This window comes from Poecilia formosa, unplaced genomic scaffold, assembly GCF_000485575.1.
Source record: "Poecilia formosa unplaced genomic scaffold, Poecilia_formosa-5.1.2 Scaffold43, whole genome shotgun sequence".
NCBI lineage: Eukaryota > Metazoa > Chordata > Actinopteri > Cyprinodontiformes > Poeciliidae > Poecilia > Poecilia formosa.
Genome location: NW_006799982.1, coordinates 410,322 through 426,034, shown reverse-complemented (window position 1 = coordinate 426,034; position 15,713 = coordinate 410,322). Strand labels below are relative to the sequence as shown.

Here is a 15,713-nt window from a genome sequence, read left to right as displayed (position 1 = left end):
ACACATATCAATTTAATCTGCTTCACCAGGCCTGTGACGTTGTGGTGTGATCACAGCTGGTTGAGACAAAACATTAGAATCTGAGTCAGATGCTGTCTAACTCTGAATGGCACATACACATATGTGTGTGTTGCATAACCCTTTTTTCTGTAGATTGTGACTTTAAATCATGTGCAGAGCTCCATGTTTCCACAGGAGTGCTTTGAGCACAATAACAACATTTAAGGACAAGACAGTTTATGATTTGATACAGTTTAATTATTTGAAGGATAATTAAAGAGCTATTTTTGATTATCGTTTTCCATTAGGCCTATATTTTAAAGATTTTTCAGATATGTAGGGTTTTTTTGTGTTGGTAAAGAACTTAACCTTACATGCTGTTAAAGATTGGTGTAGGTGTATGTTGAGGCACTGGCTTTAATTAAAGTTTCTGGTTTATTACTCTTTATAAGTGTTAAAGGTCCCATGGATAGTACCACAATGAAAAAGTTTATATATGTAAGAAACAGATAAATTACAGCAGCAATGAAGACACAAGTGTACTGTTTGTCATCCAGATTTTGTCTGACATGAGGGCGGAAGATGCCCACCTACTACAACCCAACGATCCACCAGCCCGTACAACAAAGGTTCATCTTGGATGCTGATTGTGTATTTACCCAGTTTCTCCAATAACAATATTAAATTCCTAGAATTCAGAAATTATAATCATTGTCATTAACAATAACAAAAAAGTGGTCACACAAATTATTCAGGGTGTTTTACATAAGTCTGTCTAATTAGCTAAAATATGTCAGAGTGAGCCAAGACTGTGAGAAGACATCAGACAACAAAGAAATGTTCTTTTACAACCAATTAAAAATGTTAATAACTATTCATTTTAGTTTTTCTCCAGTAAAAATGTTAGCTGGCCACACATTTAAAGTCTTAAGTTGGGTACTAAACTTCCAGACCATTTAAATATGTTTTCTATTGGTTTGCTATAATATTCTAATTTTTAATGTTGTGTTTTCATGAGTGAAAAACTGAGAATCTTCATAATTAAGAAGAATAAAGGCTTGAAAGCATGAATCTGTGTGTTCTTAATATGTTTCACTAAGTGAACTGAGTTAACAAGTTAATAAGGTAATTTATTGACAGTAACTGTCAATATAGGACTTCAATCTATGTAGATTACAAATTTATTTAACTCGTTTTATTCTTCAATATTGTTTTCTATGCAATGCTTAGAACTGTAACAAGTTTGTAGAAACTAGTTCTTGCAATGTCCACATTTGTGGTTTGTCCTGGTTGCTTTTAATTCATGGGTGCAACTCCAGTCCTTAAGAATCTGTGTCCTACATGTTGACCTACAGCTGGGCTGAATTGGCTTCCCAGCATGTCATCAAGCTGCACATGCACCTGTTTGTGACCTATCCCTTTTAATTCAGGTCTGATGAAGCAGTAAAAAATATCTAAAACATACTGGACACCACTATGTTTAATGGTCTCGACAAATAACCACATTTGTATACCTTAAGATGCCTTTAAATGTAACTTGTTCACTGATACCTAATTTTGTGGTGACGTCTACATGTGCAGACTGGTTCTACATACACAAACATAAGTAAAGGAATGGGTCAGTGGTGAAATGTTAGGATGCCACTTGTTCGTTTTCACAGTCAGCTTTTGATGAAATATTACAAAGTGGAGTGAGATAGGAATGACAGCAACTCAGCCACAATAAGGTAGACCATGTAAAATCACAGAATAAGGTAAGTGGGTTCTGAGACACGTGGTGTGATGAGCTCACCAACAGAATCAAAGTTTGGTACTGTTGAGATGTTGGTGGAAGTTGGGTCTGGCTCCTTCGTGTCAGTGAAAAAAAACTCCTAATTCTTCAGATCACTAAGACATTTTAAATGATTTCTGGCCCAGTTCCCTGGCACTAGGTAGTTTGAGGATGCCCCCTCCTTTCTCCAACATGACTGCACACCACTGTACAAAACAAGATTCATAAAGATAATAATAAGTGGCTTAGTTGTCTTAGAACTTGCCTGCATGCACTGTCCTTACCTGAACCAAAAAAAAGCATTCAAAGAAAATAGACTGGCCCAGCTTGTCCAACACCAGCGTCTGATCTCACAAATGCATTTCTGAAAACTGGTCAGAAAATTTCAATAAATACACTGCTTTCAGGAAAACACTTTCCTCGAGAGTTGAAGACATTACCGCTGCAAAGGGTGACATTATATTAAACCCTTTGAGTTAAGAAGTGAAGTTCATGTGACTCAGATGAGCAGATATATTCAGCAGATTAGTGTCATTGATAGTAAACGCAAGGTCAGTGAAGTTATCTTAGAGGACAAAACCCCAGATGAACATGTATGGAGGGCCATTGCGCAAGAAACAAAGCACAGACAATTAAAGTCTTAACAGTATAAACTGCTGTTTAATAGATATTTGATCATACAAAACGAAGAGACAGTTGTGAAGTGTTTGTTTCTATTGATAGTATTATAATAAAGTGCTTGTTCTTCATTTGCACAGGTCTTACTTTAATCTGTTATGTTTCTGCACTATGTACCTCTTTTGTGCTTGGTTAGGAACATAGTGTGTTGGACTTTCAAGAAACAAATTAATTAAACACAAATAGTTAAAGAAACTCGTTCAGGAAGACACAATTTCAAAATACAGATAACCAAGAAAATTATTTTGTGCTTTCTCGCCTTTATATATTAAATAATAAATAAACATCCTGTCCTAAGATCTGAAAAGATCCAAAATAAAGTTAATAAAAGCATATATTTACAAAACAAAAACTGGAAATTAACAACAAAAAGCTTCAGTTAGTTATAGATCAAACACAAATAATACTGAATAAATTAGGAAAACATTTACATTTTCAAGATGCCTTGTGAAATGAAAGTATTACTCTGTCACCACATTTAAAAGTAGAAGAGCTCTGAGGTTTTTACACATGCTCTTTTTTTTTTGGACTGAAACTGTATTTTACACAAAAACAAAATGTATTCCAGTTCTAAGAAAACCAACCTCTCTCACTCCACATGCAAAGCTCACACCGCATCTTTCATTTTTACATTTATCTCAGTTCAGTACTTTGGTTGAATCAAACAATGTCAGACAACAAACAAAATGGCAGGAATTATCATTAATCAAACTCCTGATTCTCTGCTGATGTATAAAGGTAGGGTTGGCTGTAGTCTGTCAAGGCTGATCTGATTCTCTGTGTCCAGAACACACAGCATCTCTACTGTCTGCTCTTTCACAAATGCCCCTTTGAAATCCAAGTGAATGTCATCCCTTATTTTTATCTCCCTTTTACTTCCTGTTTTGAGACCGTCCATCTCCTTATCTGCCTCCTCATCATCTGCATCGTCTCCGCAGCACAAAGCTACTTCATTCTCATAGCAGAAAGCACTGGGGGAGTGTGATCCCTGCAAACGTCTTGCTGCTCTCGGAGCAAACAGTGATGGAGATCGGGAGAAGCTCGAACTGGAGGAGGACAATTGCCCACTGTGACCCTTTTTCTGGCTCAGTTCCCTGGCACTGCACTGAGGTGTCGATGGCACTTCGTAAGTCTTGTGGAAGCGAGAATAATCCACATGGTAGCGGTCACCCTTCTCAAACACCACCGGCTCAAAGCGGTGACCCCAAAGGATCTCCCTGGCCAAGTAAGAGCTACGGGCCTGTGTAGTCATGGCTGTGGCTTCCACCATCCCCTCCAAGATGACCACTATCTCAAAGTCCTCCTTCTGCAGGTCACTGCGGCTCAGATTGAAAAGAGGACTGTTTTTGTTGATCTCGTGGACAACCACCAACGGTGACACCAAAAACAGTCTATCCAGTCCGTCATCATAGCCAACATCAATGTCTGTTTGTTCTAAGGGAAGGTACTCACCCTCAGCTGTCACGTGCGGTTTGATGAGTTGCGCACGCACATGCGCCTCAACAATGTGGCTTTTACGCATGTTCCCTAGGCGCCACATGAGGCACAGCTTACCATCTCTCAGGGCGATGACTGCATTATGCGAGAACAGCAAGGTCTGCGCTCTCTTTTTGGGGCGAACCATCTTTGCCATGATGGTGCCGATCATGAAAGAGTCAATTATACACCCCACAATGGATTGCACCACCACTGTCACAACAGCAATCGGACATTCCTCTGTGACACACCGGAAGCCATATCCAATAGTGGTCTGGGTCTCTATTGAGAAGAGGAAAGCCCCAATGAAACCCTGGATGTGGAGAATGCATGGCCGCTTTTTATCTTTTGCCTCCTCTGAGATACTTCTAGGATCCTCGTCCGCCACAGGAAGGTCCAGTTCAAAGTCCCCATGAGCAAGTGCAACTCCCCAGAAGATAAAACCAAAGAGCAGCCAGGACAGAAGGAAAGTAGCGGTAAAGATGAGCAGCAAGTAACGCCAACGTATGTCTACACAAGTGGTAAAAATGTCAGCCAGGTATCGTCGTGGTTTATCCTCCATGTTATTGAAAACCACGTTGCACTGGCCGTTCTTCTTCACGAAGCGGCTGCGCAGCCGTCCAGTGCTGAGATCCAGGTCCAGACGACACAAAGGCGAGGAACGACAGCTGCTGTGGATGATCGGCTCGTTTGTCATCCTCAAGGGCAAAGCCCCTCGACCTTCATCTCCTCCTGGATACTCTCCTCCTCCACCTCCTTCCTCACCCCGCATGCATGCCCCTGATAGTGTTTGCTGAGTCAGAGGACTGTGGCCATTGTGGAGGCCCAAACTTGAGATTTTCAGGGCATCTTCATCAGTGGAAACGATGCTGTATCTGTAGGGGGAAATAGGAGAAGAAGGTGTAAAAGGTAACTAACCTGATCCCAATTTTACAAAGTGATGTGTTTCTCTTTTCATTTTGAAAGACTGTATGAAGTGCTGTACGAAGTTACTGATGGTGTTGGCTCCAACAGAAATCCCAACAAAACGGCTAACATTAGCTCAATGTTACCAGAGTTTAGCTAACAAAGAAGCATTATAAGATAATGGACAACTTCCTAATATGTATTGAAAGACTGCAAAGCACATGGATATTATGGTACCTGGCACCCAACGTATCTGCCAATAGCCCCTTTTTACAAGTCACTTCAAGATTTTATAAAGATGCCTTTTTTCGTCTCCATGTGTTTTGTGAAAGGAGAGATGCATTGAGTTGGTAGAACTCACCACACCTGTATTACGCACCTGTCTCACTAAACAAGGTAGCCGCAGCCTTGCATCAGCTGACTGATGACACACGGCTCATACAGAAAGAACTTGGAAACTGATTCAATGCATAATGGTGACGTCAATGTCCCATTATTCCTCCTGACGTCCCAGGCCAGCTTTAGTTCTGAAAACTCTCAGCTGTGTGGGATATTGCTGTATCCACTTGTGATTTATGGACAGCCAGAGGGAGCTCGGTGGCAGTGTGTTTTTGTGCGTTTGTGACGTAATGCTTTGTGAAAAAAGCTATTGATTGCAAACAATATTTCCCTCACGTCTACCTCAACTCCAACACCAACAGCACCACACACATTTATGCTTTCACATTCACTTCCATGCCTTTAAATATAGATTGGTGGGAATGTTTTGTGGTTTGTGGTGAACAGGACTTTTCTTTTGATGTCATTGTACACTGTGTGAAGAGAAAATCGGCTTTCTTCTAAACTGCAATTACTGACGTGGTTTTAACTTGTATGCATCATACCTGTTGACCCTCACCGCTCCCATGGCACTGGTGATCATCAGGCTGTGTCTGCGAGGGCAGTAATGGAGGTTGGGGCGGGCAGTTCCAACCATTAACGTATTCTTGCTGGACAAGGATGATATATGAGCTCAGGTCTGTCAAGCATTTGTGATCGGACTTCCTTTCTCATGATACATTTCCTGTAGATAAATAGAATGAAGACAGAATTTTATGAAATAACTAGGAACATGAACGTTACCTTATTCTAAACCAGAATCAACGCAAGTAGTCTGTTTTTGTTTGCTTGCTTGTTTAAGTACATTTCTACTCTGACAAATGAGTATGAAACTGAGACATGTTATTCTCAGAGTGTGAGTGTGAGTCTACTATTATGTGGCAGGTGAGAAAGACAAGTACAAGATGACAACCAAAATGACCAAAACAAATGGTGAAGCGACGATATGACCAACATCCATTCAATTCTTGCAAATGTTTAACTTGCACAAAAATATCGGACCATCACAGAGAAACTTGCATTGTGTCATTTTTGCTTAAGTACTCACTAGTCGCTGATGAAAACACACCTAGTCTATCTTGCTTTTAAGACTGTCAGTGTCTCTGTAACCCTGATGTAGTGACAGAGAATAATTTAAACTCTACTGCAGTTGGGAAAGTGTATCTGTGGTGGGTCAGATTATACTGTACATAACGATACAATTGCAAAGAACTGCTAATGAGTTGTCCTCAAGTCTTTTTCTATACAGTAGTGCTTTCATACCAGCAGCTGGTATGAAAGCAGCTGCTGGTAGCTGGCAGCTTTGTGGATCTTTCATAGAAGATCCACAAAGATCTTCTATGAAAGATGTTTTTTTGTTTTTTTTCTAGAAAGGTATGTCAAGAATAAAGTACTCTTCTCCATCTCTGTGCAGACAGGGGAGGAAATAAAATAAAACTTGTTATGTAGGCAACTAATGAGTTCCGGGTACAGGATGTTACAGTAGCAACAGTTGTCAGCCGGCAACTGTTTTGCCGGTCCAGATGCTGGCAGATGTATTGTAACTGTGTAACAGGCAGAAGTTATCAGCTCTTGAAGATGGCCCGGGGCCAGGCAGAGGGATAAACAGCAATGCTGGATCAGTGTTTGAACCCTTTGGGGAGAAACTGGATCATTCCCACCCTCCCCTTTGGTAAGCAGCAATACGCTTCAAGGGATCATGTTTAGAGCAACAGTGGTGATGTCCTAAGTAGCATACTGGCCAATGAACTTGTTACCCTGTACGCACAAACACAGTTGCATTGAAAAGCACTTTCTGAACAATAGAAACAATTCTTGTTCATATGTAAACAAGGTTCTTGGTCCAAGTTCACCTTTGCTGGCATCATGCCTAAGCAATGTGTGTTTAGAGAGATGCAGCACTCTGGTTTGAAATCAAGAGAACTTCTTCACTCTTGGTTTATAAGACACATTTGTAAGAGCGATGTGTGGGTGAATCTTGGATTATTTGTCCTCTGGTTTAATTTATTTTGAATATTTGCCCTGTTGTCTTGATGCATGGCTTCTAGAGTCAGGTTACCAAGTGAAAGCAATAGTAGGAACAGGGACATTTCCTCTGAGAATGTTTGTACATATACAGCTAAGTTTGTCAGGATGCTATAGCCAGCATGTCAGGATGCTTTATTGGCTCATTGGCGTATGGACGTTTTTCTGCACAGTTAGAATTTTTATGATTACTTACACCATATTTTCCTAATACATTTAAAATGTCAAGTCAAGAGAGCTCTGGAAAAGAGAACACTCGGCTATTAAAAGTTTATGCGAACATGGAAAACCACAGAGAGATGAATTTAAAGTTACAGATCATGAAACAGATTGTAATCTGATAAAAGAGAACATGGAAGAGTGATTAATCTTCCCAGGAATGGACAGCCAACCAAAATTACTCCAAGATCATTGCAGGCCTCACTTGAGTTAATTAAGGTCAGAGTTTATGGTTCAATAATTAGAAACAGACTGGGAAAGTGTGGCACCTGTGTGTGTTAAAGACTTCTAATCAAAAATTACACAAAGACCTATCTAGTATTTGTCCAAAAATGTCTTGATGATCCTTAAGACTTTTGCAAAAGTATTCTTTGGATTAACACACTCTCTTTAAAGTGTGTCTACTGTTATATGTGGAATAAAACTAACATTGTATTTTGGAAAATGGCCAAAATGGCCAGCAGTCAAACATGGTGCTGCTAGTGGGATGGTCTGGAGCTGCTTGGCTGCAACTGGCTACGATTGATTGCACCATGTACTGTCTTCTCTGACAAACAAAAATAAATCCTGTAGGAGAATATGCAACCGTCAGCTTGTAGCCAGCATAATGATGTAAAGTACATGAGCAATTCCACCTGCATTTGTTTATCCATTCATTGTCTATAAAGGTTCATCCTCACAGGGTTGGGGAATGCTCACTGGGTGACAGGTAGGCCAGTCCATCACAGGACAATGTAAAAACAAGCAGGACAAGCAACCATGCGTCCATCATACACTCGCAGCTGTTCATGCTTCACATCCTCCAATGCAGCAGATTAAAAACAATTCTGCAAAGACTGGTCAACAATTCCTTCACAGCAGCATAAAAGACTCATTAAGGTGATGATTGATGGTGATTGTTGCGGTCAAGGGTTGCCCATCCAGTTTAGAGGGCAGATTAGTTTTTGATGTCCTTTCCCCCTTCAATTCGTTATTTTAAAACTTGTACTGCAATAAGTCATTTTATTAGTTTTTACTTCCTCTAATGATCTGAAACATTTACGACAAAAAAGCTAAAACACAGAGGACAAATCCTTTTTTTTCTTTAACAAAACTGTTCCATTTATAATAGCATTGCAAAAGTCTAAAAGGCCCCACACAAACAACAATTATCAGGAGTCAGAATTATAAAAACCTCTTGAAAACAAGAAACAAAATCCAGCTGTCTGTTATTTGAGCGCTAAGGATTGATTGATCATTGTCTAAATCAAGTGTGACTCCTGACAGGAGTCAGATGTTTTTTTGGGTCCCTGCTGGATTTCCAGATCTTGCTTTAGACCACACAATACATCCTTTCTTGGAACTGATTGAGTGATACTGGAAAAAAGGATCCAACATCAACATCTTTGGGTCCTGGCCACCAGACTCCACCTACTCAGATTTTTCTCACCGTCATATTTGCCTCTGGATAACACATGCATGAGCTGTATCTACAAAGTGACTATCTTTCAATCTATCCTGAAGTGTGGAATAAAACATGTAGTGAAAATAACTCATGTTTTGTACTAATAGGACAATTTTCAGTGCCTACAGACTTCGTGAGACTGACCAGACGCAAAGTAGTTCATAACTACGAAGAGAAAAAAAAAGAGACATGGTTTTCTATGTCTCGTTTTTTTTTTTGCTTACATGTCTATGGTTTTGTTTCTACTCCTACTGAATCAGTACTTTGCAAAATTACATTTTGATGTATTTATATCCTCAAGCCAGCTTTTCACATCTAGAGACGCTAAAGTTCACCCATTTTTTGTAAAAATGCTCAAGCTCTGTCAGACTGGATGTCTTGCCGCAGATTCCCAACTGGGTTTAGGTCATGGATTTGACTGGGCCAATCCAATACATAAATGCTATTTAGTCCCATTCGGCATGTTTAAGAGAATTTTCATGCTGTACTGCAAAACTCAGTTCTAACATCTTTTTTTTCCAGGTCTGGTCTGTATTTAGCTCCACCCACCTTCCCAGCAACTCTGTCTAGAGTCCGGGTCTTTACTGAAGAAAAGTATCATTCAAGCATGATACTGTCACCAACAAATTTCACAGCAGGGATAACATTTTCAGGCTGATGAGAAGTTTTAGTTTTTGTCTAATATGTTTTTTTTTTTGCATGTAGACCTCAACTTTACATTTTGGTTTCTTCTAACCAGAGCACCTATTGCAGCAGGTTTGTTTTGTCTCTTATGACTTACAGCAGGCAAGCAGGACTTGTAATGGCTTTCTTTCAACAATGGTTTTCTTCTTGCCACTAATCCATGAAGGTACATGAGAAATTTGTGGTTTCTGAGAAAAATTCTCCCTCAAAAGCTACAGATTTCTGCAGCTCCTCCAGGAGTCAGAACGTTTTGCTGTTTTACCAACTGATGCTCCCTCTGCCCTTTTCATCACGTTTCATGTGGACAATGCATGTTGTTAGGTTAGCAGGTGCAACATTCTTTCTGTTTTCTGATGATGAATTGCTAAAACATAGAGAGATTTTTTTTCTCTCTATGAACCCAACTTTAAACTTTCTTCACAACTTTATCCTTACACTTTGTGCCTTGTTCTTCATTATGCAGTTTGCTTAATAATGTTCTCCACAAACCTCTGAGGGCTGGAGTTGTACAGAGAGTAAATGACTATATTCAGTAACCAGGTGACTTTTGATGGCTGCACTGGATTTTATTTAGGAGCTATGGAGCTATGCATGTGCACGGCACACTTTTTTTAGATTTTAATTTGGAAGGAGTGTTAAAAATCCTCACAATTTGTGCATCATCTACCTTCCACTTCACAGTTATGCTCTAGTTTTTGTTGGTTGCAGTGCTAAAATTATCACAAAACATGCAATAACTTGTGGATTCAGCATTTGAGAAAGTATAAAAGCTATGAATACCTTTGTAAGGCACTGAACGTACACCTGAAAATAAATAGGACAAAGATTTCATGATTGCAAATGAATTGCAAACTTGTTCTTTGGGGGAGGGGGGGGAGTATTTTATATCCAGTCAAAAAACAAACAGCATCAGGTGAGACATTATAAAAGGTTACACGAGGAAAAAGTTGCAATTAAACAGATCAGTATATGATAGTGAATTTTCAGCTGATGGTTGAAGCAACACACATGAACAACACGTTTCTGCTCTTGCTCTCCCACTCTTATTTTTCCGTATGTTGCCCGCGTCCTCTTTTTGTGAAGTGATGTTATCAGTTGTGAAATTGTTCTTCAACCATGTGTGAAAGTGGCCGCATGGCGCAAGAATGTGTGAAGCAGGCTAGTTGCGTGCTTCTCATGTTCAATGTGCGAGAGTTGTCAGCTCTGCCTAATGCATGGAGCAGACGAGACAGATTTGTGTAATGAAAGCCTATTGATTGCATTCTTACCCAGTGATTAGCCCTAGGCCCGTCCAGAGCGACCACGGGTGGAAAACCAGACAGGCAGGGGAAGGGACAAAGGTTTAAAAAAGAGATGAATCAGTGGTAATCTGCTGTTAGAGGAACAATTGATCCACTCTTTGGCCCGATTTCAAGGTTATGTCAGCAAGAGGAACCAAAAAGCATCGGGTTGCATAAGCAATAGAAGCCCAGCTGGGTGCGATGCGAAAGGTCATCGGTGGTTTATGGTTCCTTGTGCGTGCATCATTTTTGTTGCTGTACGATAACCCACCGGCATGCACTAATCAAAAACAGTGATGGATGCTTTCGGGAAAATTTCCTGTGAGCCGCAGCTTAAAAGCCTCAGTTCAATAGTGATATTTCAGTAAGAGACACAAAAACATCTACACACATTTACACACATGATAATACAAAACTTGATGGGATTTTCTTTCACTCCATGTTTGATGCGTGCAAATACTTGGATGTATGATGCTCCCAGACTTGTGTAATGGCTGATGTTACAAACTGGCTACATCAGTCTTTTTTTTTTTTGATCATCTAAAACAGCTAAGAGTAACAAAAATCAAAACAGAACAGACCTGTAGGGGAAGGGTTGTTTTCTGACACCTACTGAGGGTGTTGGCTTTAAAGTGTTGCTGTGATTTCTAAATGTGTGGTTCTTCTGCTTACATTTTTTATTTGGTTATGATGTGTTTGATTTTACGCATCTTCATTTGTTAATTTTTTAAAATAACAGAATTTGCACCTAACTTTCTAATTTTATCTGTATGATTATTATCTTCACACATTTCTTCAGATGTTATAATCGAAAAGTTACTCAGAAAATTAGTAACCGTTTTACCAAATACATTTTTACTCGACCTAGAATTTTTTTTTTCTTTTTATTTGAGTCCTTTTTCACTATAAAAATGTACTGTAGTATTTCTGACTAGACTACAGTCTTGGATATACTACCCTTCTCATTAGGTCCCATTTAGTTCACTCCATTGGATCCTTCAGTACCCATTTATCTCGACAGTGACCAAAAGGTGTTTCTCCAAATCTCTTTCTTTCCAAAGTTAAGTTGAAGCATGAACATTTGCAGAAGTTCTAAGCCATCATGTTCACTCTATGTTTTGATATGACTTGTTGATACCCAACTTAATGTAGTTAATTCTGATATAATCTAAAAAAATAGTTCAAATAAATAAATTGAGCTCAGATATAAATCTAAATCAAAGGAAAATAACATTCTGTTATCATCAGGAAAGTATAAAACTAAAACATCTTGATATCTTCAATATAGTTATAATGAATAATTACCCAGTCAGCGAGTCATCAAAATCAATTAATTTTAGCTTCATCTGCTCTGACTACTGGAAGCTTATATAAGTAATAATACTGGAAATCTTTTTTTTTTTTTTTTATTAAAAGCACCAAAACTGAAAACTCTCCCTCTTTAAGTTTGCAAATGTCACCAAGAAGCAGGATTTTATTTTCAGTTGAGCATAATAAAATAAAAATTAGGGACATATGCTTTGATGCACTAACAAAAATTATATTTTCTGACTGGATCTACGGTTACTATATCCATCAATGAACCTGCAAGATGCCATTTGCTCATACGATAAATGTTTGACACATTTAGTTGTTGAATTAAAGGTCTTTTTGAACGTAATACTTCGCTACTAGTGTTATTTTCTAAAGTTTTTTTCTTTCTCCTGGAACTGCTTTTTGGCACATTGTTCTGCCCTCAAAATAAAAGTAGCAGTGAAAGACAAAGCAACCAGAAAATGTTACTGTCTAAACTCATCTTGCAGGAACCAAATGCAGCACTGATACTGTTATTTATTATGCTGATTAGCTGTAAAAATAAGTGATAAAACTATCTTCAAACTATGAATTCTTCAGTTGTAACAGGTAAAAAGAAAACACCATATAACTTTAAGATGATAGGAAAACTTTTTTGGACTGATCCACACTTGTCATGCAGCTTCTTCCTACTCATAAGATAATTCATGTAAATACATCTCTTTCTGTTGCTTGCTTTCTTGCTTTTCTTTTGTTTTTGGTAGTACATTCCCACCAAGCCATCATAACATTAGTAAACTTGCATTGCTTTTCTTTCAGTGTGAGCACAGTCATTTCCCAAGTTGACAGAAGTGCTGGGAGAGAGCTGCAGTAAGTAATATGGGAACATGTCTGCTCTACCTGTGCAGCTGGCTTGTTGGGTTCATTGTGAAAGACTAATGTTGTTTTATTGTGTGAAACAGCTGACATAATCTAATCTTTTGCGGGCTGAAATCAAAATTCCATTATTGCATATTAAAATAGACACACAAAAAAAAGATTGTTGAGGGTACAGTCAGGTACTGTAACCCAGTTAGAAGACCCAAATGATATATTGCTTATCTCCAGGAAGTATTGGACGAGATCAGGGTTGTCCAACTCCAGTCATCAAGAGCAACAAGTCTGCAACTTTTAGGTGAACCCCTCTGAGTCACCTGTGAATCACATGATTCAGTCATTGAGCTCTGCAGAGGCCTGGTAATGAGACATTAATCTGACTCAAGTATGTTGAAAGAAGGACGCATCTAAAAATTGGAGCCTTTGAGGATCTTAGTTTTTGAGGACTGAAGTTGGGCACCTCCACCCCGGGCATTTTACCAGTCATATTGAATTTATTATGTGCTAAAATCATAAAATCATAATCTTTTTTTTATGCATAAGTCAGTAAATAAATAGCACATGGCTGCATTATGTGAAAACACATTTCTCTTAAAGATATTAAAGAATACACTGGCATATAAGATGAAATCAATAGGAATAATAAAAATAGGTGGTATTACAAAATAAAATGTGAATGATTGATTTGTTCAATCAATAATCAAAGCATGTATTAAAATATTGTCCAACACATTTAAATAATAATTAATAAATTGTTCAAATACAGATAAATCTAAACCCATATTTCTTTCTTGATAGGTTTTCATGCACTCATGAAGATATAATCAAAGCCCTAATTTAATGGCTTATTTATTTTTGGGATTTGGCTCTACTTATTCGACCTGGGGCCCTGTGAGTCTGAAAGACAGAATTTAAAAAATGAATTTCAGGATGTGAGGGATTTTCTTTTTCGGATCTACACCCATCAACATTATAAACTAACAAATCAACACACAAACAAAAACAAAAAAAAAAACAATCCTCTTCCATCATAAAATAAAAAGTGTTTCTTAAATGAGACAAGAATTTGTTCAAATCTATAACAGTTGGTACAAGATGTTCCTAAGCGAGAGCGCCCTGCGTATTGCTGAAGAGTGTTATCTTGGCTTCCTGCTGGGCCCCATCCCTGAAGAAAACCAAAACTAGAGCTCTCACCAGGGCTGTTCTTTTTTTTAAATAGGAGAACACACATATAACCAAGTACAATCATTCATCAACAACAGACTTATGTCCTATATTTAATGAAAAACCTACGCAATCTCTTTATTTCATGTGTTTCTTGAAACCCATCCTTCGAAAATTAGCTGCCAAACAAATTTACCTGCAGGTACATGTAGAGTAAGCATGAGCTTTTAATCAAAAGGTATGTAATGTTGATGTTTATGTTCTGTTTCTTCCTCTCTCTGTGTTCCACCATTAGGAAATTAAATTCCAAATTCAGAATTTTGCACATCTTATAACCAGTGTCTATAATTCAACACATAACAGCATGGCAAATTAGCAAATGATGCAATTTTCACACCCACATAAAAACTTGATTAGCTGTTACAGTGTTGCAGTTCCTTTAAAACAAAACTTTAGAGAATTATCTCCACACCCTGCAGGAGAAACTCCTAAATCCGGGTCGATGGGTTCTCACAGCGCAAGCTAAAGTTATGACGAGGCCGTTTGCAAACTGAGCTGCAGCTGTGACGTCCTTAGCTGCATTCAGGCCAGGGGAACTGTCCAGTTCTGAAAATCAATTTTCACCCCCTCCAGGAATAATCGACAGCAGGGAGGATGATAGAAGAGCTACAGCTAATTGCTGCCCTGCCAAAAACAAAGGATGCCGACTCTTCAAATAGTTTCTTTCACCTGCTTGTACGTTCATAACTTCTAAAAAGTCATTTATCAGAGCACAGGGCAGCGTGTCAATTTACGGCAGTATAAAACTTTCTGATTTACTTTGTTTCACAAAAGTAAAGCATGTTTGAAAGATGTGAAAAACCTTCCCATCTCTACATCATCAGCGTCTGGCATCACATAAATGCATTTCAAACACAATTTTAAGAAAACTGCACACACTCACCTTTTGCCGTGCTGAAATCAAAATCATATGGAGACCAACTGTGGTTTCATCCTCATGAACAGACATGTAAGCAGGTTTTTTTTTGGTCACCGCTTCTCTCCTGCTTCTCCTCCTTGCTCTCTTTAGTAGTCGAACATCTTTGTCAGGAAAGTTCACCCCGATGGCTTGAGTGCAAACTTGGTGATGTCTTCATCCAGAGCTTTCTCCTGTTGCTCCATTGTCCACAGACCGAGCCGCTCTTTCTTTCCTGCCTGAGAGTTGTGTATCTCTCCTGATGCCTGACAGAGTCGGTGGCTGTGCGCGTGTATGCGTGTGTTTGTGAGTGTGGGAGAGAGAAAAAGAGAGAGCTCTGATTATGTGCCTATTTATAAGTGCTATTGTTTTCCCCAGGGAGTGGAAATGTGGAGTATATATTTAAGACTTTAGCCAACTCAGGCAGATCCTTAAAACACACAGTAGAGATTTATGAGTGACATTTACAAGCCCAGGTTGAGAGAAGTTAGGCGGTTCTTTAAACGCAACCTGTTTCTTGCCATTTTAACTTTAACAGACGTATTTACTTTGCTCACAGGCATT

At 38.8% G+C, this 15,713-nt stretch overlaps 1 protein-coding gene across 1 annotated transcript; it reads right to left on the bottom strand.

Annotated features, from left to right (window-relative positions):
- Positions 1-2,976: 2,976 nt before the first annotated feature.
- LOC103137710 (ATP-sensitive inward rectifier potassium channel 12-like) lies at positions 2,977-15,633 on the bottom strand. The gene is made up of 3 exons (XM_016671354.1): positions 15,138-15,633; positions 5,716-5,894; positions 2,977-4,800 (listed from the first exon to the last, which is right to left on the bottom strand). The coding sequence occupies exons 2-3, from the start codon at positions 5,805-5,807 to the stop codon at positions 3,156-3,158; spliced, it is 1,737 nt and encodes a 578-aa protein (XP_016526840.1). The 5' UTR covers positions 5,808-5,894; positions 15,138-15,633; the 3' UTR covers positions 2,977-3,155.
- Between the last annotated feature and the right edge of the window lie 80 nt (positions 15,634-15,713).